Source organism: Nematolebias whitei, chromosome 3 (assembly GCF_014905685.2).
Source record: "Nematolebias whitei isolate Nwh7 chromosome 3, NemWhi1, whole genome shotgun sequence".
Lineage (NCBI taxonomy): Eukaryota > Metazoa > Chordata > Actinopteri > Cyprinodontiformes > Rivulidae > Nematolebias > Nematolebias whitei.
The window spans coordinates 709,237-733,645 of record NC_056500.1 but is presented as its reverse complement, the minus strand read 5'-3'; the positions used below and the strand labels follow the sequence as shown (position 1 = coordinate 733,645).

The window sequence follows — 24,409 nt, the reverse complement described above, 5'->3', positions numbered from 1 at the left end:
TAAAAAAATAAGACCCCGACACATACACTCCCGCCCCTAGATGTGCTGTTGATGTGTGTTGTTGTATAGTGCCATTAAAAAGGAAAGAAGAAGGAGCAAAGGCTGGCATGATGCCAGTTTCCCCTCCACCCCAACTCTATCCAAACCCTAGTGTCTAAATGCAACCGTTGTAAGTGAGCACAGGCACAGGGGGTGAGAGTAAGGTCATCCCACCACCCACAGCCATGTGCCCACCTCAAGTTCCTATATGTGAATGTCATGAGGATGTTATGAATGAATGTCTAAGGTGTACAATAAAATTGAGTCCCAGGTGGCTATGGTCAACAAAGATGTAAAATTGTTGTAGCACACCCGAGCCCAAACAACCTTAAATGTATGGAAATGAAATGAAGAGGGTGGAGGTGCATGGTGAGGGATGGGGAGAAATAACAGAGCAAATGCTCCCACAGGGAGTCAGCTCCCCCACTGACCCAACAGCCCCCCCCCCCCCAGCTCCCCAAGGTCCACCCAGGGATTGAGACAAAGACACCTCTCCATCTGGACCGACCGCCAGGCCCGCTGAGCTCCAGACCAGAGAGGGACAGAGCCCCGAGGGCCGCCAGAAGCAGTACCAGCAGCCCACACACCCGAGGGCCGCCAGGACCCCCACAAACTGCAGTCAGCCCGCTATCAGATGAAGCCAAACCCCACCAGGACGACCCGGCCAAGAGCGCCCACCCAACCGCCGACAGTGCCAGGCAGCACCGGAGTGAGCCCCTACCACAGGAAAGGGGCCAGCCAGCCGGCCATGCACAGTCCCGGGCCACCCCCAAGGACATCCACCCCATCCCCACCCCAGAAGAAATAGTACACCCACCCCTCATTCAGACATCTCTCAAAACACATAGCACGCTAGACACCTAGGCTGGGTCAAACTACCCCCTCTTAGGGGCCACTGGTCACGCCCCCAAACACCCAATCCCCCAGCCCATGAACCCACAACCCACCAGCGAGCCGAAGGCCCCCGTCCAGAACCGGGCACCAGAGCGCAAGCCGGCCCAGAGCCCGGCAACCCGCCCGCCAGAGCCCAAGATCCCCGATCCCCACAGGCCAGAGCCCAGTGACTTTTAAACCCCAAAATACATTACGGCAAAGACTGGTTCATCCCAAAGATCCAGTCCCCCTGCACAAACAGAAAAATATTGTGTATGCTGTTCAGTGTCAGGAGGGCTGTGATCAGTCTTACATCGGGGAAATTGAAGAGCCACTGGCCAAAAGGATGGCCCAGCACAGAAGATCAACATCATCAGGCCAGGATTCTGTGGTCTACACTCATCTCCAGGCCAGTGGTCACTCTTTCAGGGATGAAGATGTTCACATCCTGGGCAGAGAGGAACGATGGTTTGAGAGAGGAGTAAAGGAGGCCATCTTTGTGAAAAGAAATTGTCCATCATTAAACAGGGGTGGAGGCCTCAGAGTTCAACTGTCCCCCTCTTACAATGCTGTGATTGCTAGTATCACTCAGCCCTCTGTGAACAGTAAACAGCCATCAGCCTGCTAATGATCCATTGTTAGGCTGATGGTCCTTTTTGACCATGTGAGCAGCTGGTTTTGGTTGTCAGCAGCAAACTGGTTGATCCACTCTGAGAAGGTGCTATTTAAGATACTGAGCTGAATACAGCACCTCAGACTGAGGAAGTCTCTCGGATGAGAGACGAAACGTTTCTACATTTTTTTTGCTTTGTTTTGTTTTTTGTTGTTTTTGTTTTCTTGTTTTTTGAATGTCCAGAGGACCAGATTGAACTTTTTTGGATCTAAAGAGATGTGTTTTCAGAGCAGTCTTGAATAGAGAAAGAGATGTGGTGTTTCGTAAGTCAGGGGGTAGAGAGTTCCAGAGATGAGGGGCAGAGCAGGTGAAGGCCCTGCTCCCCATGGTGGAGAGGCAGGCAGAGGGTATATGGAGGTGTAGTGAAGAGGAGGATCTGAGAGAGCGAGAGGGGATGGAGATGTGTAGGAGGTCAGATAGGTAAGGAGGGGCAAGGTTGTGGATAGCTTTGAAAGTGAGAAGAAGAATTTTGAAGACGATGCATGATTTTACCGGGAGCCAGTGGAGCTGCTGCAGGACAGGAGCGATGTGGTTATAGGAGGAGGTTTGAGTTATGACACGGGCAGCTGAGTTCTGGACCAATTGCAGCTTCTGGAGAGATTTGATGGGGAGGCCATAAAGAAGGGAGTTGCAGTAGTCAATCTGAGAAGTCACAAGACTGTGCACAAGGATGGCTGTGGAGCGGGGTGTGAGAGAAGGGCGGAGATGGTTAATATTTCAGATTACATGCTCTCCAGGCAACTTCAGATAAGATGGCCTTCAAGGCCAGCGAAGGGAGCCAAATTCAGATAAACACACAGTGGTTTTGGGAACAGGCAGAACTTAGTGGCATCTACTTTGAGTATGTGTCGGTCCAAACGGTTCTGAAATGTCCAAATTACATGGCCACTCCGATGGAACGTGCTTGATTAAAATCCCCAAGATCGGATCCATTCTGCTTAAAGCATTTGAGTCTGGGTACTTGAGGCACGAACCAAGCCATCAAAAAGGCAAGCAGTGTGATCGGGTCCAAATTTGCTGCCGACGACTTCCTTGATTGTTGATCAAACCAGCAACCAGCCGAATCCAAAAAGCAGGAATCAGTTATCATAAATCCAATTAATTATGCGTCCTTAACATTCACAAATGGCAGCAGAGATAGACACATCATCAAGTCGATACCAGTTCATACACATTTACTCACTACAGTTTCATGTTCAGACTGCTTTTATATAACATCCATTTTCTTTACCCGCTTATTCCATTTTGGGTCACGGGGGTCGCTGGTGCCCATGTCTAGCAATCACTGTGCGAGGGGCGGGGTACACCCTGGACGGGTCGCAAGTCCATCACAGGGCCACATAGAGACAAACAAACATTCACTCTCTCACTCACACCTAGGGACAATTTAGAGTTACCAATCAGCCTAACATGCATGTTTTTGGACTGTGGGAGGAAACCGGAGTACCCGGAGAAAACCCACGCATGCACGGAGAGAACATGCAAACTCCACCCAGAAAGGCCCCTGGACCAGGGTTTGAACCAGGGACCTGCTCGCTGAGAGGCAGCAGCTCTACCAGTTGCGCCACGTGCTGCCCGCTTTTATATAACATATTTTACATTATTAGTGTTTAGTGTATATCTTAGATCCTTGTATACGGTTTATTTTTATACTTTATATTTTAGCTATCTTTGGATGTAACTGGGACCCTGAGTACACAGTTAAATTCCACGTCATGTACCATGTGATACGACTGGCAATAAAGAACCTTGAACCTTAAGCTCATCTTCCAAAAGTTGAGTTCATGTCTGAAGATTTGTTCTGTTTTATGGAAATGGAGAACAAAACATGAAACGGAGAGGTAAAAAGCACTGCAAGACAACAAACTCCCACTGATTACAAACTTGAGGTGTTTATGTTGAGATGTTCGAAGCAGCCAAATGATGAGGGACATTTCAATCACCACAAGGCTGAGGAACGATCACTCATGAACCTCTTTTGGTGGCAAAATATTCATTGGAGCTGATCAGCTCCTTAGCTTTGCTTTAGCTTTGAGTTTTGACAAACCTGTTCATCTCTTTCTGTTGTATCCCAGATTCTGATTGGGGAAGTGGTGAGTTTCTTCGTGAAGAGCGAGGGAGCGCAGGAGAAGACCATTGTGACCGCCGACTGCTGTTACTTCAACCCTCTCCTCAGAAGGATCGTACGCTTTCTGGGTCAGTCCTTTGTATAGGTTTTAGAACCTCTTTACCCTTTTATCATTGTTCATGCTTTCTAACATATCTTTCTCACGGCAACATACTGCTTTATTTTAGATGCTGTAAGGATTTGTCTTTTTTCAGAGAGTTTTATTAGAAGCTTGAAAAATGATCAATAACAGGCCCTCATTTGGTTAGCCATTAGCCTCACCTGGATGACAACTTTTTCCTGTATCTCCACACTCTGTACTCTATAAATGATGTCATGGTTAATATGGAGCTAACTATTGATACTTTCACTTCTAAAACAACCTAACTATCCCTTTAACTGTATCACTTGCTTCGTTTTGCTCACTTTTCCCACTCAGGCGTCTACTCCTTTGGTCTCTTTACTACCACCATCTTCGCTAATGCTGGTCAAGTGGTGACAGGAAACCAGACACCTCACTTCCTGTCTGCCTGTAGGCCAAACTACACTGCTCTAGGCTGCCATTCTCCACTGCAATATGTCACAGAGCAGCGAGCCTGCATGGGAAACCCATACCTGGTGATGTCCGCCCGGAAGTCCTTCCCCTCCAAAGATGCAGCGCTCAGCTTCTACTCAGCCATCTACACCGTGGTAGGACACCATGTTTCGCTTCTCATTTGAGAAGTTTTCTCAATTCAAAGAGTAGAGCATGTGGGGCTCAGGTTATAAAGCTGAGATAAGATACACATACATATGCAGATTGACATATCACACCTCACAGCAGGGGTTTGTTAAGGTCTTTGTTAATCTAATTCACAGATGAAGCCCCTCTGTTCCCATCTGATAGGTGTGAAACTGGCTGGGTATCATTCCTAAAGCTGCATTATAATGTTTTGAAAATTGAAATCTGAGGCCTCCTCCTCTGTTTAGAGATGGTTTCTCTCTTTACATAGATGGCTTCCTTCACCCCCCTCTCAAACCATCTGTTTTCTTGGTCTAAGATGTGCACATTTTGGTCCTCAAATGAGTGTCCCTTAACCATGAGCTGGAGGTGAACAGCTGAGTCTTGTCCAGAGGAGGTGGCTTTCCATTGTTCCATTGCACCGAACTTCCGGTAAGATGGTGCCCGTGTACATGGCTTGCAATCCACCTCTGCTGATGGTGTTCGGATTATTTTTGTTTTTTGTATTCCTCATCATTGACATCAACTCTCTGCTGGTGTATGACAGACAACTTTTGGATCTTCGTTTTTCTGGCACTGATGTCGCTTATCTGGACCATTATCAGCGTACCTCTGGGCTGTTATTGAAAACCTGCGGCCATTAGCGCACGCTAACTCCACCGCTGCTGGCTCTACTTTGGACAATATCCGGATGTGTTTGGTCAACGCAAGATCTGCTACCAACAAAACTTTTATCCTCAGGGATTACTTTCAACAGCACGATTTGGACTTTCTGTGCATCACAGAGACTTGGATGTCTCCGGGTGAGTCCAGCGCCTTGACGGAATTACTGCCCTCGAACAGTCTGTGTTTTAACACCCAGCGGCCATCAGGCCAGCGCGGTGGTGGATTATTAACAATATTCAAATCAACTTTTGACTGTAAACAACTGCCCATCCCAGTTTCACATGCCAGCTTTGAACTGAGCGTCTTTGAACTCGGACATCCACCTCAGACTTTATTTGCACTCGTCTACCGCCCACCTCGATCTAAGGATTTCATAAATGAGTTTTCTGACTTCTTGGCTGAAATCACACCAAAATATGAGCATCTTTTCATTATTGGTGACTTTAATTTGCACTTGTGCTGTCCTGAGAAGCCCTTGGTTAAGGACTTTTTAGATTTATTGGACTCATTTAATCTAACTCAGCATGTAAACGGTCCCACCCAAGAGCGTGGACATACACTGGACCTTGTTTTAACTCATGATGTGACTGTTAATAATCTTGTTATTGGTGATAATGTTTTTTCAGACCACATGCCAGTCCGGTTTGAGTTCACCCTCCCCCATCTAACTCCTAAGTCCTGCATTCCTGCACGTCGCACCCGGACCATTAACCACTTCACTGCCACACGCTTCACAGATGTTTATAACTTTGAAATGATCATTTAGCCCCAGTGTTTCTCACCACCACTGAGGAGCTGACATCCTAATTCAACTCTGTCTGCTTAAAGACTCTGGATCATGTTGCACACGTTAAAACCAAAAAATCAAAACTCAGAGCAGAACCTTGGCTGAGTGACGTCACCAAGGCCGTTAGGCAGCAATGTAGGAGGGTGGAGCGAAAGTGGAGGAAAGACAGGCTGCAGGTCTCTTTTCAAATACTTAAAGAGAGTTGGCGCTGTTATCAGAAAACAGTAAAAGCTGCTAAATCCAAATACTTCTCTGATATAATTACCTCAAACTCTCACAACCCACGTGTACTCTTCTCCACCCTAAACTCTTTTCTCCATCTCACCGAACCATCACCTCTGGAAGCCTCGACTGAGCTGTGCGACAACTTCTTACATTTCTTTTTGTAAAAAAATTGTGACCACCAGGGCTGTCATTTCCCCTCCAACTCATGACCCATCCATCCCACCTCAATCTGTAGCTCCTTTTGACCATTTTGAACCCATCACTCTATCTTCTCTAGAGCAGGTCATGTGCAGCTTGAAACCTTCTGGCTCCCCCTTTGATGTGGTCCCCCCTCGACTACTAAAGGAGGTTTTTCCTACTCTAGGTCCGTCCATTCTTGCCATAGTAAGCAGTAGTTTATCCACTGGCGTGGTGCCAAAATCCTTTAAACATGCTGCTGTCCAGCCTCTCCTGAAAGAAAACAAACCTTGACCCCTCAGTCGTTTCCAACTTCCGGCCTGTCTCCAAACTCCCATTTGTTTCTAAAGTACTGGAGAAAATAGTCGAGTCCCAGTTGAAGTGCTTCCTGGAGGATCACGCCATCTTAGAGCTTTTCCAATCTGGCTTTAAACCTCTCCACAGCACTGAAACTGCCCTGCTGAAGGTCTTTAACGACATCTTCAGATTCACAGACACCGGTGATTCTGTGCTGCTTGTCCTGTTGGACCTCACAGCCGCCTTTGACACCATCGACCATGAGAGCCTCATTGCTAGGTTGGAGCAGTGGGTGGGTGTCACAGGATCAGCCCTCAATTGGTTCAGATCTTACCTCACTGACAGATCCTTTTGTGTCTCCATCAAGGATTTTAGTTCTGTAGAGGCAAAGCTTAAATGGGGGGGTTCGACAGGGTCCCCTACTGGGTCCCCTCCTATTCTCTTTATACCTGCTGCCGCTTGGTGCTATTTTCCGAAAACACAACATGCCCTTCCACTTCTTCGCCGATGACTGTCAAATTTACTTCCCCCTAAGACACAATGGTACATGCTCTATTCAACCTCTGCTCAACTGCCTGGCTGTCATCAGGGACTGGATGGCTTTAAATTTCTTAAGTTTCAATGAAAAGAAGTCTGAAGTCATGTTGTTCCCTCCCAACGACACAATCACAAACCACTGCATCGACCTTTCCGCTCTAACCCTGTCAGAAAAACAAAGAGTCACTAATCTGGGCGTGATAATGGACCCTTCCCTGAAACTTAACAATCATGTAAACATGATTGTTAAATCATGTTTCTTCCAACTGAGGCGGCTGTCTAAACTGAAGCCCATATTGTCCAAAAAGAACCTGGAGACAGTAATACATGCATTCATTACATCTAGGCTTGATTACTGCAATTCGCTCCTGTTTGGTATCAGTCAGACCTCCATTGCACGACTACAACTGGTCCAGAATGCAGCAGCCCCATTTTTAACCAGTACAGGCAAAAGAGAGCACATTACACCAGTTTTGGCCTCACTACACTGGTTACCGGTTCACTTTCGAATCCAGTTCAAAATACTCATGTATGTCTACAAATCACTGAACAGTGTCGGCCCCCCCATCTCTCTGATCTGCTACAGCCGTATGTCCCACCACGCTCCCTGAGGTCAGCGGACCAGTTGCTCCTCACAGTTCCAGGGACTCGGCTTAAGCGCAGAGGTGACAGGGCCTTCTCTGTAGCAGGACCAAGACTCTGGAACGAGTTACCTCTGCTTGTCAGACAGGCCCCCACCCTCTTGGTTTTCAAGTCCCGTTTAAAAACTCGCTACTATTCAGTAGCTTTCAACACAAGATGATCTGTGTTTTGATCCTGTATGCTCCACACTGGTTTGTCATCATTATCTGCATCGTTTTTTGTCTATATTCTGATTTACCTCATTTTTTATATTGCTTTGTGCGTTACCTGTTATTTTGTCTGTACAGCACTTTGGTTGGCCTTGTTGCTGTTTTAAGTGCTTTATAAATAAATTGGTATGGTATTGTTGAATCATGAGTCTGTGAAGTAACTGTTTGGTTTCTCCAATATAGAGATATAGGCTGCATTCACACCAGCCCTGTTTAGTCCGCTTTAATCGAACTCTATCTCGTTTTCCTAGAAAGTCCGGTTCGTTTAGAGAGGTGTGAACGCGCCATCAAACTCTGTCACGGAACAAAAAGGCGAACTCTGGCCCGGGCTAAAACCTAGGTCTTGGTCCGGTAGAAACGAACTCCAGCACGGTTCGAGTACAGTGTGAATGCAAACAGACCGGGCCCCGCTCCGCAGGACAAACAAACACGCATTTATCTTACCTTATATGGAGCCGTCAGCTGCCTTGTGTGGAAAAACAATATTCTCCATGGTCTTCTGTCTCATCTTCTGCTCATTCTAAGTCCATTTTTGAAAAATGACAAACTATAACTCCTAAAATTGCTAAAACTTGATGCCACTTCGTTTTTGTTTTTATTTACAGAAGAAGAAGATGTGTCTTCAGAGGTTTTTGTGTCGTTTCTTTCATTAGTTCTTGGTGTAGCGCCCCCACAGGCAAGCAGGGGAATAGGTTGGTTCAACAGGTTGACTTGACTGCACAGTGCAGTGTGAATGCAAACGCACCAGCTCAAATGTAAACAAATGGTCATGAATATTGGTCCCGAACCGAGTCTACCAGACCATCTGGTGTGAAAATGACCTGAGAAACCTGCTGGGTTTGAAATGTACTGGGATGTTGTGTTTTTTGAAAATCCTTCTGAATTTCTCTAATACTCCAGCAACATAAAGGATGACAATGTTTTTCCGTCTGTTGTTCTCCTTTTTCTGTTTATTGGGATGTTTTGTAGATTTCCTCGCTGACTTGACAAAAGCCCAGTTAGGATATCCACATGTTTGAAGAGCTTCTTGAATGTGTTTCTGTTCCTTTTCCTTACCTTCTGTCTTCGTGGGGATGCGTTGGCCCGACGCTGTAAAGTTCTGATGACAGAGAGTTTGTGTTCCAGTGGATGGTGAGAGTCAAACAGAAGATACTGGTCTGTGTGGGTTGGTTTTCTGTAAACTTCAATGTTGAGGCTGTCCTCTCTTTCTATCTGAACCAAACAGTCCAAAAAAGGCAGCTTGTTGTCGTTTGGATCTTCTCTAGTGAACTTGATGTTGTTATCGACCGAGTTAATGTGTCTGGTGAACGCTTCTATTTCCTTGGCTTGGATTTTGACCCAGGTATCATCTAGATATCTGAACCAATGGCTTGGCATTGTTCCCTCAAAGGAGTGTAGGGCTCTCTGTTCCACTTCCTCCATATAGAGATTGGCAACAATGGGTGACACTGGAGATCCCATGGCACAGCCGTGCTTCTGTCTGTAAAAACTGTCATTGAACTTGAAATAAGTGGTGGAGAGGCAGAGGTCCAACAGGGTGCAGATCTGGTCTGGGGTGAAGTTGGTCCTGTTGATTAAGTCATTGTCTTGTCGGAATCGTTTTCTGACGGTTTCTACTGCTTCAGAGATGGGTATGCAAGAGAAAAGAGAAGTCACATCATACGATACAAGGGTTTCTCCCAGGGTTAGTTTCTAATGTTGAACTTTGTTGGTAAATTCAATGGACTTCTTTATGTGATGAGGTGTTTCCAACAAGAGGAGCTAAAATACCAGCCAGATGTTTAGCAATATTGTATGTCACCGAGTTCATGCTGCTGACAATGGGTCTGAGTGGTGTTCCTTCTTTGTGTACTTTAGGACGTCCATATAGAGTTTATTGTGCGACACCATGTACGTGGTCGTAAAACTTTAGCTTTGTGCGGACATGCCCTGCGGAGGTAAGCGCATACCTCCGCGTTTTGAGGTACGCAGGAGTATACTGGGGGCTTCAGGAGACTTATTAAGAAAGTATAACCTAAGTATAACGGCAGGCAAATTGTGTGAGCCGGCTTGACATTAGCGGTGTCTCCATAACTTCTCTTTCTGCCTCTCAACACAGAACTTCCGGTTACATTTCAAAATAAGAGCAACATAAATGGGTAGTGTGGAGGGCTAAATGTTTGTTTTTAATACCTAGCCACTACATTAAAAACAAAATCTGTTTTGGTTGTTGAATAATGTGAAAATAGTTACAATCAATTCATAAAGAAAGAAAATTAAAGTAACCAAAATAATAATGATACTAAAACTGACCTTGGGACAAAGGATGTTTCTTTAACTTCACATTTTCTTGTTCAACTTTTAAATCAGTCGCTGCAGATGAGTGATTGTCAGGTTCTGTCAGATTTCTGCAACTGGAGCAGGTATTCTGTTTACTGGTTAACTTCGTCAGCTGTCTCACATTTTAAGGGTCAGTCCTTCTCCATATTTCAGCTCCTATCAAAGATCACATCTCATAGAAGAACTTCTAAAGAACGTTTTGTTTTGGGCCATTATCTCGTTACAGGACTCATGATCTTTAATTGAGACCAGACTTTTTGACAAATAGGAGCAGGTTTCGCTTCAGATGCTTCATATTTCATTGTACCCAGACCAGACTCAAGCCAACTTGTGTCAGGTGCAGCCTACAAGAACTAAAGAGAATCTTCTTCCCTAAAGAGCAGCAGATACAGCTGCCAATCAGTGTTTGTCCTCTTGAAACACCTATTCTTTAGAAACACCCAATTTCAGTCTGCAGAGAACCCTTCTCAGATAATCACAGGGGGATGACTCTGTGTGTTTGTGAAACAAGGAAGCTGTGGAGATCTGGACTTGGGAGCTGGGGTGGGGGGGTGGGGCACTGTCCTGAGGAGCTGGTGCTGTGTGGTGGAGAGCATCTGCACCTGCATCACCTTTTGGCACGGCAGAGGGAAGCAGCGACTGGGGAGTACCCCCCCCCCGGTGTTGGGCTTTGATGCAGTTTTATGAATCATACAGCAGAAATCAAGCTAAATAATAATGCACAATATAGCACTGTGTCAATGTACTTAGAGGAGGAGGTAGTAACAGTATGCTTACTGATGAGGAATGTAGATAAATAAAACAGAGTGCAGAAGTTATTCAGACTGTGAAAAGAGAGCAGCCATGGTGGCGCATTGTGCAACAATTATGCATGGCCCCACCCACCCTGCTTTGCGCCTCTTATGACACATCTGAGGATTAGCACTTGACCTGCGCACAATTAAGTGACCTAATGGAGCAAGAAAGTATAAAAGAAAAGCTAAAAACGGGAGAACTCACTCCAAAGCCAGCACGGTGCAAAGTCTGAGGTCTGGATTCTGGACCCTGATGGACTTGCCGAAATCGCTCCAGAAATAGGTGAGACCATCATGGCTGCCAAAGCTCTTGAGCGTTAAAGAAAACAATGTGGTACAGCTCCCAAAGACTGTACTCCAGATGGATGAGACAAGATTCAGCACTGTCTCTAGTCAGTGCAAGACATTACAACGAGCTGTGAGAAGACACTCGCGGGGAACAGGCACGCATGGACAACATCTCCTCCAACATGTTGGGCTTTTTAGTCACATTTCTAGAACCGTTTTACTGTGCACAGAGGGAACTAGAGGGTGACAAATATCCCATGATCAACCTTGTTTGCCTCTGAGAAACTGAAGCAACACCGTCAGTCATCACACATGTACAGACTCGCGTTTGTGTGCCACAGAAGTACTGGGGCGCAGAATCTTTATTCATGACTTAGGGGACGGTGCATATTTTGAGTGAATCTGCTCCTTTCTCTCTGCGGAGCTGCACATTTCCTGTGTCATCATTTTAACAAACTTAAAATGATGACACCTGCTGATGCATGTCAGGTGCACGCTCACTCAGGTCCACAATGCTCTCAGCTGGCCATGCAAAGGACTGCTTTCTACAGGGCAATATTGTTCTTACATGACAAAAGCATGTAAGTACAAAGTAGAACACACAATAAATTCTTGACAGCTTTTAAAATATATTTATAATTTTGTATTTAGGCAACTCTGGTCTAATTATTTTGCAGGTTCATAGCTGAAGAAACGAGGCTGTTGCTGCATGATGACCTGGCACAGAGCCAAATGAATATACAGACCCTTTCCATCCATCCATCCATTATCTTTACCCGCTTATTCCATTTTGGGTCATGGGGTCGCCGGTGCCCATGTCCAGCAATCACTGTGCGAGGGGCGGGGGACACCCTGGACAGGTCGCAAGTCCATCACAGGGACACAGAGACAAACGAGACAAACAACCATTCACTCACACCTAGGGACAATTTAGAGTTACCAATCAATCAGCCTAACATGCATGTTTTTGGTCTGTGGGAGGAAACCGGAGCACCCCGAGAAAACCCACGCATGCACGGAGAGAACATGCAAACTCCACCCAGAAAGGCCCCTGGACCGGGATTTGAACCAGGGACCTGCTCGCTTAGAGGCAGCAGCTCTACCAGTTGCACCACTGTGCTGCCCTACAGACCCTTTCCAAAACAATAGAATATCATGGAAAAGTTGTTTAACTTTCATAATTCCATTCAAAAAGTTAATCTTTAATAGATGATAGATTCAGGGTCCACAATTTAAACAATTTCAAGTATTTATTTGTTTATTTTTACACAATTTGGGCTTCCAGCTCATGAAACCCACAAAAACAGGATTTCAATAAATTAGAATACTGTGAAGACATCAGTCCACACTACTTCTCAGTTTTTGTTAAAAACACACAAAAAAAAACAACAATAAAACAAGAAAGGACTTAGGATCACAACAAATCAATCAAAATATGGTCCTTTCAAAATGATATGTCAATCTTCAATATTTGGTTGTGAGAGTTATGGAAGCCCAGATTTCCTTGATGCTGTCAGATCTTCTTTGTTGTTGCTCTGGTGCTCCTCATGTTCCTCTTGAGAAGACTCCATAGATTCTCAATGGGGTTTAGGTCCGACCAGTTGGCTGGCCAGTCAGGCACTGTGGCATGGGCATCAAACCAGGTTTTGGTGCTTCTGGCAGCATGGGCAGGGACCAGGTCCTGCTGGAAGATGAACTCTGCATCTCCATACAGATCCTCAGCAGAAGGAATCATGAAGTCCTCTAAAACATTCTGGTAGACTGTTGCTGTGACCTTGGATTGAAGAAAGCAGAGTTTACCAACACCTGCACCGGACACTGCACCCCAGATCATGACTGACTGTGGATATTTCACAGTGGACCTCAACCAGTATGGGTTCTGTTCCTCACCCTTCTTCATCCAAACACTTGGACCTTAATTTCTGAATGAAAGACACACTTTACTTTCATAGGAAAAGGACAGAGGAACCCGACAGTTGTAGTCCATCTCCTGGATGAGTCTGAATGTGGTGGTTTTTGAAGCTGTGACTCCTGCCTCATTCCACTCTTTCTGGATCTCTTCAGATTCTGGAATCTTCTCTGGTTGATAATCCACTGAAGCCCACGGTCATCTCTTTTACTGGTGCATCTTCTCCTGCCACATTTTGCCCTTCGACTAGACTTTCCATTGATGTGCTTGGACACAGCGCTCTGTTAACAGCCAGCCTCCTTAGCTATGAACTTTTGTGGCTTACCCATCCTATGGAGGGTATCAATGATGGTCTTCTGGCCAGTTAATATGTCTGCAGTCTTCACTATATTGAACCAAACTGAGAAAATTCTTCTTCTTTCCAATGGAGTTTTATGGTGGTTGGCAAACAACGGAAGGTGTGCATTACCGCCACCTACTGGTGTGGAGTGTGGATCAAATTGGCTATGTCTGTATGTTTATATTCTCTTTTCTAATTTTGTGTTTATAAAAAAATGTATAATGATTTGAATACTCTTACTTCTTATTTCCTTTTGTAATATATTTATTATACTAAATGTTTCTTTGATTTTCCCTAATTGTTCTATCATACGCCTTCTGTGATGTTCATATTTCTGACAGACCAAAATGACATGTTCTCTTGTTTCCTCCTGTCCACAGTGCTCACATTGTCCTGTATCATGTTTCTGAATCTTGTGTAGTGTGCTGTTAAGTCCGGTGTGTCCAAATCTTAGGCTGCATTCACACCAGCCCTGTTTAGTCGCTTTAATCCAACTCTAGCTCCTTTTCCTACAAAGTCCGGTTCCTTTAGGGAGGTGTGAACGCGCCATCGAACTCTGTCACGGAACAAAAAGGCAAACTCTGGCCCGGGCTAAAACCTAGGTCTGGGTCCGGTAGAAGCGAACTCCATCGTGGTTCCAGTACAGTGTGAATGTAAACAGACCAGACCCGCTCCTCAGGACAAACAAACACACATTTCTCTTATATGGAGTCGTCAGCTGACTTGTGTGGAAAACAATATTCTCCATGGTCTTCTGTCTCATCTTCTGCTCATGCTGAGTCCATTGTTGAAAAATAACAAAATATAACTCCTAAAACTGATAAAACTTGATGCCACTTCGTTTTTATTTTTATTTACAGAAGAAGAAGAAGACGTGTCTTCAGAGGTTTTTGTGTCGTTTCTTTCAGTAGTTCTTGGTGCAGCGCCCCCACAGACGAGCGGGGAAACAGGTTGGTTCAACAGGTTGCTTCAACAGGTTGCTTCAACAGGTTGGTTCAACAGGTTGACTCGACTGCACAGTGCAGTGTGAATGCAAACGCTCCAGCTCAAATGTAACAAAAGGTCATGAATGTTGGTCCCGAACCGAGTCTTCATGACTATCTAGTGTGAAAACGACCTTAATCTGGTTATTAGTCTTTCTTCTCTTCTGTTCCTCCCTCCTGTTCTCATTTCTCCCACTTGTCTCTGAATTCTGTAGTACCATCTTCCTTTGTGCTCTTCTTTCCACTGTTTTTGCCATTTTTCCTTCAGTTTCTGTTTCACTGTGGTTCTTACTTCTGATTTACTGATGGATATTGTAAAGTTGACTTGATCTTTTGTTGCTGCTTTTGCTGCCCTGTCTGCTGCTTCATTCCCTCTGATCCCTGTATGCACTGGTGAACTGAGACAATTGTTGTTGTTGTTTTTCTTCTTCTTCTTCTTGTGAGAGGAGGGTGTGTGGAGGAGTGGAGGAAGAGCGAGTGTGAGAATATTGTTTATTCTATATCTTTGACTTTTCTTTCTTACTGTTTTTTCACTGGGTGTTAATGTTATTTGTTTAAATTGTGATTTTGTTTAGTTTCGTCACGTTTTAAGGGTTTTATTGTTGGTTTGGGTGTGGCCGTCAGGCGTGCCTGACTGGCCGGCGTCTGACGGCGTCATGGTGGTTGGTGGTGGAGATTTCTCCACACTGACACGGAAGAACGGTGTCAAGGTGGGCACTGGTTCTCCGTGCAGTGTGGAAGAAGTTTGTTTGGCTGTTGGTGAGGTGATCGGACATGGGTCCATAAGGTCTGCAGCTCGGATGAATGGCGCTGTGGTTCTGTTTGTGGAGAAGATGGAGCAAGCTCAACAGCTGGTGGAGGTGGGCGTTTCTGTGAACGCTTTGTTGTTACAAGTATCGCCGCTCGCGCTACCTACAACCAAAGTTATGTTGTTGAATGTGCCACCGTTTATAAGTGATGATTTTCTGATAAAAGAGCTGTCTCGGCATGGGAAGGTGGCTTCACCCATCAGAAAAGTTCTGACAAGGTGCAAATCGCCACTTTTAAAACATGTTGTCTCACACAGGAGACAACTGTACATGATATTAAATAGACGTGACGAAGAGCTAAACTTGCGCTTTCACGTTAGACTGGACGATTTTGATGATGTGCTTTTTGCAACCTCTTCAACCATGAAGTGCTTTGGATGTGGTCAGGAGGGACACATGGTTAAAATGTGTCCAAGCAGAGCCGAGCCGGACAAACAGCGGCCCGCTGCTGCCGAGCAGGTGGGGGACCTGTGCGGTGCGGGCGGGGCGGCCCGCCGCCGCTGCGGGGGTGCCCGCCGCCGCAGCCCCCGCTAACGAGGAACGTTCTGAAACTGTTGAGGTGCCAGCTGTAGACTGTGAAGAAATAAGGAGTGTGTGTGTGGAGAAAGGTGGCAGCACGGAGGTGTGTGGTGGTGGTGGTGGTGATGGGGTGAATGGTGGTGGTGATGGGGTGAATGGTGGTAAAAGTGAAGTGATGGAAAGAGACAGTGTGCAGGGAAAAAGGAGAGGGTGAGGGGCGATGAGGAGTATTTAGTGTGTGCAGATGAAAGTGAGAAAAAAGAGGTGCAGGCAGATGGACACGATGAAGGACAGAACAGTGCAGAGTCACTTCATATTGAAGTTGAGAGAAAGACAGGTGAAACAGAGGAGGCCATGGAGCTGGAGGTTTCAACCCCGTCCCAAAGACGAAGCAAAAGAAAGAACACGGTCGCTGCTGTGCAGGCCAGTAAGCAGGCCAGTAAGCAGGCCAGTAAGTTGGCTGCAGAGAAGAAGGGTTTGTCAGACAGCAGCGACGCTGAGAGCTATTTCTCTGACAGCAGTGAAATATCTGTGTCACAAATGAGTTGCAAAGAGCCTAGATACCCTGTAGAGTCTTTTAGGAATTTTTTAAAAGACACTAAAGGATTCAGAGGATTAAAAATTGACAGTTTTTTCCCTGATTTAAAACTGTTTTATTTTTCCGCACGGTATCACATCAGAAACAAAGAGGTATCAGGTTTTACAGACACAGAAGTTTTTAGATTAAAGAAAATAATGACCAAAGTTAGAAAACAACTCTGAATTAAATGATGCACAGTAGTATTTTATTATTTTTTATAGTCTTTTGGTATTTTGTTTTTAACTTCTTACCCAATATGGATTCTTTTAAAATAGCATCTTTGAATCTTAACGGGGCGAGGGAGGCTGAAAAACGGGCTTTAATTTATCAAACTTTGAACCAAAAGAAAATAGATGTTGTTTACCTGCAAGAAACTCCCAGTGATGGTTTAATGGAAACAGACTGGGCTAGAGAGTGGAGGGGGGAGGTCATTTTAAGTCACGGCACCTCCCGGAGTGCAGGGGTGGGCTTCCTCTTTTCTAGAGCTTTCACCCCAAACTCTACAGAAATTGAACATGTCGTTCAGGGGAGGTGTCTTTTAGTCAGGACACAGTTTGATCATTTTAGTATAGTTTTTATTAATATCTACGCTCCCATCACCAATGCAGAGAAAAAGCGTTTTTTTTTTTTTTAATTGGGGAAAGGTTGGGTGATTGTGGGCCTGAAGATTATGTTTTTATAGGAGGGGATTTTAATTGTACAGAAGACGAGTTTTTAGACCGTAATCATGCAGAGCCGCATCCAGCGGCCCAACACGCTCTGCGGCAGCTGGTCTCTTCTCATGGCCTGGTGGATGTATGGAGGAGGATGCACGCAGGCTCCAGGCAGTACACGTGGTCCCACATTAAAGAAAAAACATGCCAGATTTTACCAGTGGCTTTTACAGATCACTCGTTGCTTTTAGGTAGTGTTTTTTATTAGAAACATTTTACCTAGAAGCGCTTACTGGCACTTTAACTCAGCTCTAACTTACGATCAAGGTTTTAAAGAAATTTTAAGTTATTTTTGGTCTGGTTTTAGACAGAGAAAGACTGATTTTAACTGTCTGAAACAATGGTGGGACAATGGGAAAGTTCAGATAAAACTGCTGAGTCAGCAGCGCACTCTGAATGTTACTCATGACATTACCAGATCTATCAGAGATCTGGAGATGAATATCATGGAATTAGAACGACTTAGTGAATCCACAGGGAATCGAGAGCACATTGAAGCTCTCAAATCTAAAAGACTAACTTTAGCAAACCTGCTGGACAGTAAAGTCCAAGGCGTATTGGTCAGGTCCCGGATACAAAACATCACAGAGATGGATGCTCCCTCTAGCTTTTTTTTCGGCTTGGAGAGGAAGAACGGGCAGAGAAAGCTGATCCACTCTTTGCTGTCGGACACAGGGCAGCAACTGAGTGAACCAGGTCAGATCAGGAAAAGGGCTGTGGAGTTTTACCGTTCTCTGTTCCACAGCGAGTATGAGGAGAACGAGGAACTGTTCAGGGAGTTCTGCAAGGAACTACCCCAGGTCTCTGAAGAGAACAACAATGAACTGGAGCACCCCCTGGGGCTGCAAGAACTCCAAACAGCCCTCTTCAGCATGCAGGGCCAGAGGTCCCCGGGTGTCGACGGACTCACTGTGGAGTTCTACAAGGCCTACTGGGACATACTGGCCACAGACCTGCTCGAAGTATATAATGAGAGTCTGCTCACTGGTTCACTCCCCTTGTCTTGCCGCAGGGCGGTCGTCACCCTGCTGCCAAAAAAAGGGAACCTGCAAGATATAAAGAACTGGCGCCCTGTGTCCCTTCTCTGTACCGACTACAAGATCCTCTCCAAGGCCCTGGCTACTAGGCTGGGAAAAGTTATGGAGCAGGTCATCCACAGAGATCAGACCTACTGCGTCCCCAGCAGGTCCATGGTAGATAACATCTACCTAATTCGAGACGTTTTGGAGGTCTCCGGTTCATTGGGTTTACAAATTGGCTTGATTTCACTAGATCAAGAAAAGGCATTTGACCGCGTTGAACACGGTCTCCTCTGGAAAACCATGAGGGGGTTTGGGTTCAGCGAAGGTATTATCGCCAAGATCCAGGTACTGTACAGTGACATTGAGAGTGTGCTGAAGATCAATGGTTACCTGTGTGCTCCTTTTAGGGTGTGTAGAGGCGTTCGGCAGGGCTGCGCGCTCTCAGGGATGCTCTACGCACTCTCCCTGGAACCCCTCCTCCAGAAAATACGCTTGAGTGTTCATGGTCTGGTTTTACCTGGTTTTAGTAACAATATGGTTTTATCTGCCTACGCTGATGATGTTGTCGTTTTTATAAAAGATCAGCAAGATGTCAATATTTTAACCAAGCTAACAGAAAAGTTTTCTGTCTTGTCCGCTGCGAGGGTGAACTGGAGAAAGAGCGAAGCCCTGGCCATAGGGGAGTGGTCATGTGGGCTCCCAGTTCCCCCTCAAGGGCTCGTTTGGAAAAAAGACGGTTTTAAATATCTTGGTGTGTTTTTAGGCAGTAAAGAAATTGTAAATAAAAACTGGGAAAACATGAGCAAAAACTGAATAATAAAATGTCAAAATGGAGATGGCTGCACTCTCAAATGTCTTACCGAGGCAGAGTGCTGGTTTTCAACAACCTTGTTGCATCACAGCTGTGGCACAAATTATCTGTTTTAGACCCACCATCTGGCCTGCTTGCAAAAATACAGTCAGAAATGGTCAACTTCTTCTGGAATAGTCGACATTGGGTGCCACAGTCTGTATTGTTTTTACCAAGAGAGGAGGGGGGTCAGGGCCTTGTCCACCTGGCCAGTAGAACAGCAACCTTTCGCTTACAGTTTCTTCAGAAATACATGACTGGATCTCTCTGTGTGGAGGGATGTGGCCAGCTGTATCCTCAGACGTGCCAATTTACTGGGCCTGGATGCTGCTCTGTTTTTAACTGATTTTAGTCTTTTCAACTTAAAGGGATTGCCTCAGTTTTATCAAGGTGTTTTTAAATCCTGTGGACTTTTTAAACTATATCATTCACAGGCGCATAATTCTCTGCATTGGTTTTTAGAAGAGCCTTTAGTATGTGGGTCCAGACTGGATGTGTGTCGTGGCACAATACCAGGATTGTCGGAGATGCTGTGTAGGTCCAAGACAACGACTGTGAAACATCTGGTGGAGGCAGCTGGACCGGACTTTTCCAACACCCAGGCCGTTGTTTCTCTACTAGGAGTCAGGTCCATTAGAACTGTGTAGCGCTTCCTTGACCTCTTGAAAGAGAGGATGACGGCCGGAGGGAGGAGTCTCCTGCAGCTACTCCACGAAAGAAAGGTTTTGCCGGACCCAACAGACCCAGTACCTAATGTGACACTGACCACTGGCTTCACAAAAGACAGCGGTCCTTTGCTGTATGAAAAAAACTCACAGATGTGCCTCCAGAGTACGAGCCCAAAAGTACTCTATAAAAACTGTGTCAAAGTATTAAATGAAAGAACTTTAAAGAACAGACAAGTGAGCGTGTGGGCAGACCGTCTGAGAGGACAAACCCCTCAGTGGAGGACGCTGTACAAACCTCCGATAAAAAAACGGACTGGCGATCTCCAATGGAGGATTTTACATGGAGCCATTGCAACAAACTCGTTTTTATCGGTTTTTAGTCCAGGGGTTTTAAATGAGTGTCCTTTCTGTGGTCTGTCTGAGAGTGTTTTTCATGTTTTTATTGATTGTAGAAGACTGTTGACATTTTTTAGTTTATTGATGAGTGTTTTTAGCTGTTTTGGCATCGTTTTTACCAGTTCTGTATTTATTTATGGACTGCGTTTCAGCAAGGAAAACAAACCAAAGTGCCAAATTTTGTCTTTTTTTAATTGCCGAAGCAAAAATGGCTATTTATTTATCTCGTAGAGATAGAATCCAAGCTGGTCCTCATCTCGATGCCGTGGCCCTGTGGAAATGTAACGTCAAGGCCAGGTTGAAGCTAGAGTTCTTCTTCCACAAAGCCACTGGGAATATGAAAACTTTTGTGCAGCTATGGGGTTTTAATGGGATCTTATGCAACATATCAACTCAGGAAAATCTGTTATTTAATAACCATCTAATTTAATTATTTTAAGTTTTGACCTGATGTGAATATCTTGTCTTTTTAATCGTATTCTGTACATTTTAGATTTGTCAATAAATGTTTTGTTAAAATCTCAAATCTGTTCTTCTTCTTCTTTGGTTTTTAACGGCAGCTTGCATCCATCAATGTTGCACTACTGCCATCTCTTGGCGTTTATAAATTAATTTCTTTCCTCAAATTCTCTTATCGAGTCCAGTATTATTTAAAAAAATGAAATATCTTTCTTTTCCCTTCATCACTATTCAGCTGCGAAGCCACATTTTCAAACTTTAGTTCCCTATTACAACCTATTTCCATTCTCAATAATCTTCTTTGACCCACATATTTCCTGCAATTAATAAAAACATGTTCTATTGTTTCTGTGGTATTACACCAATCACATAAACCAGTAAGATGTTTCCCCATCTTAAAAAGAGTGCCATTCAAAAAACTATGTCCAGTTCTTATTCTATTTATAATTATCTCCTCCCTCCTATTTATTCCTCTGATTCTTTTAACATCAACAGTATTCTGTATCCTATATAAATGTCTCCCTTTTGTCTCATTATTCCAGCTCATTTCCCATAATTTCTTGCTTTCTTTCCAAACTATACTTTTGCCTTCAGATTTAGATAACTTTATTGGTATATCAATATCTTCTTTTTTAACAGCTACTGAGACAATTGAACCAAACTGAAGCAATTTAATGACACCTGGGAAAACCTGTGCAGGTGCTTTGAGTTTAGTAGATGATTAGTGTCACACTCAGTTTAAATCATTCATGCCCTGAAAAATTTGGGCTGATGTCTTCACAGTTTTCTAATTTTTGATATCCTATTTTTGTGGGTTTCATGAGCTGGAAGCCCAAAAATAAATACTTGAAATAGTTTAAATTGTGGGCCCTGAATCTATCATCTATTGAAAATTAACTTTCTGAATAGAATTATAGAAGTTAAACACATTTTCCATCATATTCTAATGTTTTGGAAAGGGTCTGTATGCGCTTTTTATTTTGTTCACGTTTGTGCCATTCTTATTAATATAATTTTGATCATTTTTATTATTCGCTATCTTTTCCGTCCCGTTATTGTTGTAATTCAAGATTGTGCATAATTAGTTTCTGGTTACTGTTACTCTTTCAGCCATCCATCCATCTTTACCCTCTGTCTGTTATTAGTTATATTTTGTTTATTAAAATATTAGCATGAGTTTTGTTGCAGGTCTTTTCCATGTATTTTTCATGCACACACAGTTTCTGTGATGCAGTGCAGGTGAACGTTAAATCGCTCCGTCATCTGCGACAGCATGACTCAGCTTAATGTTGCACGACTTTCTTTATATCTAAATTAAAATAGACTTGTTCTATATTTTTCCAAATAATTTCGCTCTAAAAATATTTGTGTTCATCTGTATAATAGCCAATCTTTAGAGTTGATTTTTTAGGCTATTAGTTTTATATGTTTATATCCATTTGATGACTTGTTAATAAAAATAAATCTTATATCTTCCTTTCTGCAGCACGGTGGCGCAACTGGTAGAGCTGCTGCCTCTCAGCGAGCAGGTCCTTGGTTCAAACTCTGCTCCAGGGTCCTTTCTGTGTGGAGTTTGCATGTTCTCTCCGTGCATGCGTGGGTTTTCTCCGGGTACCCCGGTTTCCTCCCACAGACCAAAAACATGCATGTTAGGTTGATTGGTAACTCTAAATTGCCCCTAGGTGTGAGTGAGAGAGTGAATGGTTGTTTGTCTCTATGTGGCCCTGTGAGAGACTTGCGACCCGTCCAGGGTGTACCCCGCCCCTCGCATAATGATTGCTGGACATGGGCACCGGCGTCCCCCGTGACCCGTAATGGAACAAGTAGGTCAAGATAATGGATGGATGGATCTTCCTTTCTTTACGTTTTGAAAACGTTGGTTACGTACTGTAACCCCAGATTCTATGAGTATAGGCGTAGCCCTTTAAGGCCATTCGCTAGTGGGTTTTATCACGTCACTCAAAGCGTAGCACTGAAAACTTTAGTCCCCACCCACCTGTCGTGTGGGCCCCACCCAGTCCGTATAAATTACGTTGAGAGCGGGTAATCATCTCCCAAATACTTTTCTACTTCCGGTGAGCGAACGCTGGCGCATCCTGGCTGCCGCTGCTCATTGTGCTTTTTTGCTTTTTTCTGTTTTATTCAATCCTTCCTGCCTTTTCCACTACACCAAGTCTCTGATCCGTCTCAATATCAGCCATGCGGTTTATTAGGATTTACCTGCTGCTCTGCTTTGGACTTTCCAGCTGCTCATCCACCACCACCCGGTGTCTGTTCTTCTCCATTACTCAGCAATCGAGCTCCTTCGCCTTCGTTTCCTACCAGCCGTGCCACCTGTGCTCCCTCTTCAGGACATTGCCTTCCATCCTCGCCGGAGATACATTCACCGTGGCTCCCGCCGTAGACTCCATGCTGACAAGTTTAACCCCATAAACTCCATCTGGTCTGACTCTCACCATTCTACACGCAGCAATACTCGGGCCGCTAACAGAAGTAGCATGTTAGCTAGCCTAGCTCGGTCGGCTAATGCTCCGGTCGCTATCAACTCCTCCTCCATAAAGTTTGGCTTTCTGAACGTTCGCTCACTCACTGGCAAAGGTCAGCTTATTCAAGACCTATTATCCGACCGTAAGCTAGATTTTATTTGTCTAACAGAAACGTGGCAACAACAAAATGACTTTTTCCACCTGAATGAATCTACCCCACCGGGGTTTGTTTACATCGCCAAATCCCGCGAGTCCGGCCGCGGAGGAGGTATCGCGATAATTCACCGCGAGAACTGGAAGGTCACGCCGGTTCACACACCTCCCTCTCCCTCCTTTGAGCACACTGTGTGTCAACTCTCTGGCCCTACCCCCACCATTATTGCCACTTTCTACCGTCCACCCAAAATTAACAACTCTTTTATAAATGACTTTGTTGCTCTAACCGCCCATCTCTCAGCTCTTTCACCCAACATTATTCTGCTTGGAGACTTCAACATTCATATGGATGAAGACAACAACCCCCTCACCAGAGACTTCACATCCTGCCTTGACAGCTGTGGCTTCCAGCAGCTCATTAAGCTGGTGAAGATTCTCAGTCATCCAGGACATGATGAATTCAAAAAGCGTTCAATATGAAAACAACTGGACTTTATTTGTAACAGAAGACGTTTCGCTCCTCATCCGAGGAGCTTTCTCAATTCAAAGAGCAGAGAGTGAGAGATACAGGTTATAAGGCTGAGTGAGATAAGACACACACACACATGTGTAGATTGGCAGTTCACACCTAAACACCTAAACAGTAGGTCTTTGTTCCTCTAATTCACAGTCGAGGCCCCTCTGTTCCCATCAGGTGTGAAAAACGGCTGGGAATCTGTTTTAAAGTTGCATTATAGGTTTTTGAAAGTGGAAATCTGAGGCCTCCTCCTCTGTTAAGAGACGGCTTTTCTCTTTTTACATAAATTGCCTCCTTCACCCCCCTCTCAAACCATCTGTGTTCTCGGTCCAAAATGTGCACATTTTGGTCCTCAAAAGAATGTCCCTTATCTGTGAGGTGGAGGTGAACTGCGGAATTTTGTCCAGAGGAGGTGGCTCTCCTGTGTTGAGCCATGCGTCTGTGAAGAGGCTGTTTAGTTTCTCCAATGTAGAGGTCTGGACAGTCCTCGCTGCACTGGACCGCATACACTACACCACTCTGTTTGTGTATGGGTGTTCTGTCCTTAGGGTGGACCAGCCTCTGTCTGAGAGTCCTGCTGGGTTTGAAATGTACTGGGATCTTGTGTTTGTTGAAGATCCTTCTGAATTTCTCTGATACTCCAGCAAC

At 44.8% G+C, this 24,409-nt stretch overlaps 1 protein-coding gene across 1 annotated transcript in view; it reads left to right on the top strand.

The window, feature by feature from the left end:
- The window catches only part of LOC119430351 (phospholipid phosphatase-related protein type 2-like), a 77,098-nt gene that overhangs the window by 34,686 nt on the left and 18,003 nt on the right, over positions 1 to 24,409 (top strand). Inside the window, exons 2-3 of the mRNA XM_037697757.1 lie at positions 3,661 to 3,781; positions 4,132 to 4,382. Coding sequence (XP_037553685.1) covers positions 3,661 to 3,781; positions 4,132 to 4,382 — 372 coding nt within the window. The remainder of the gene's footprint in view (positions 1 to 3,660; positions 3,782 to 4,131; positions 4,383 to 24,409) is intronic.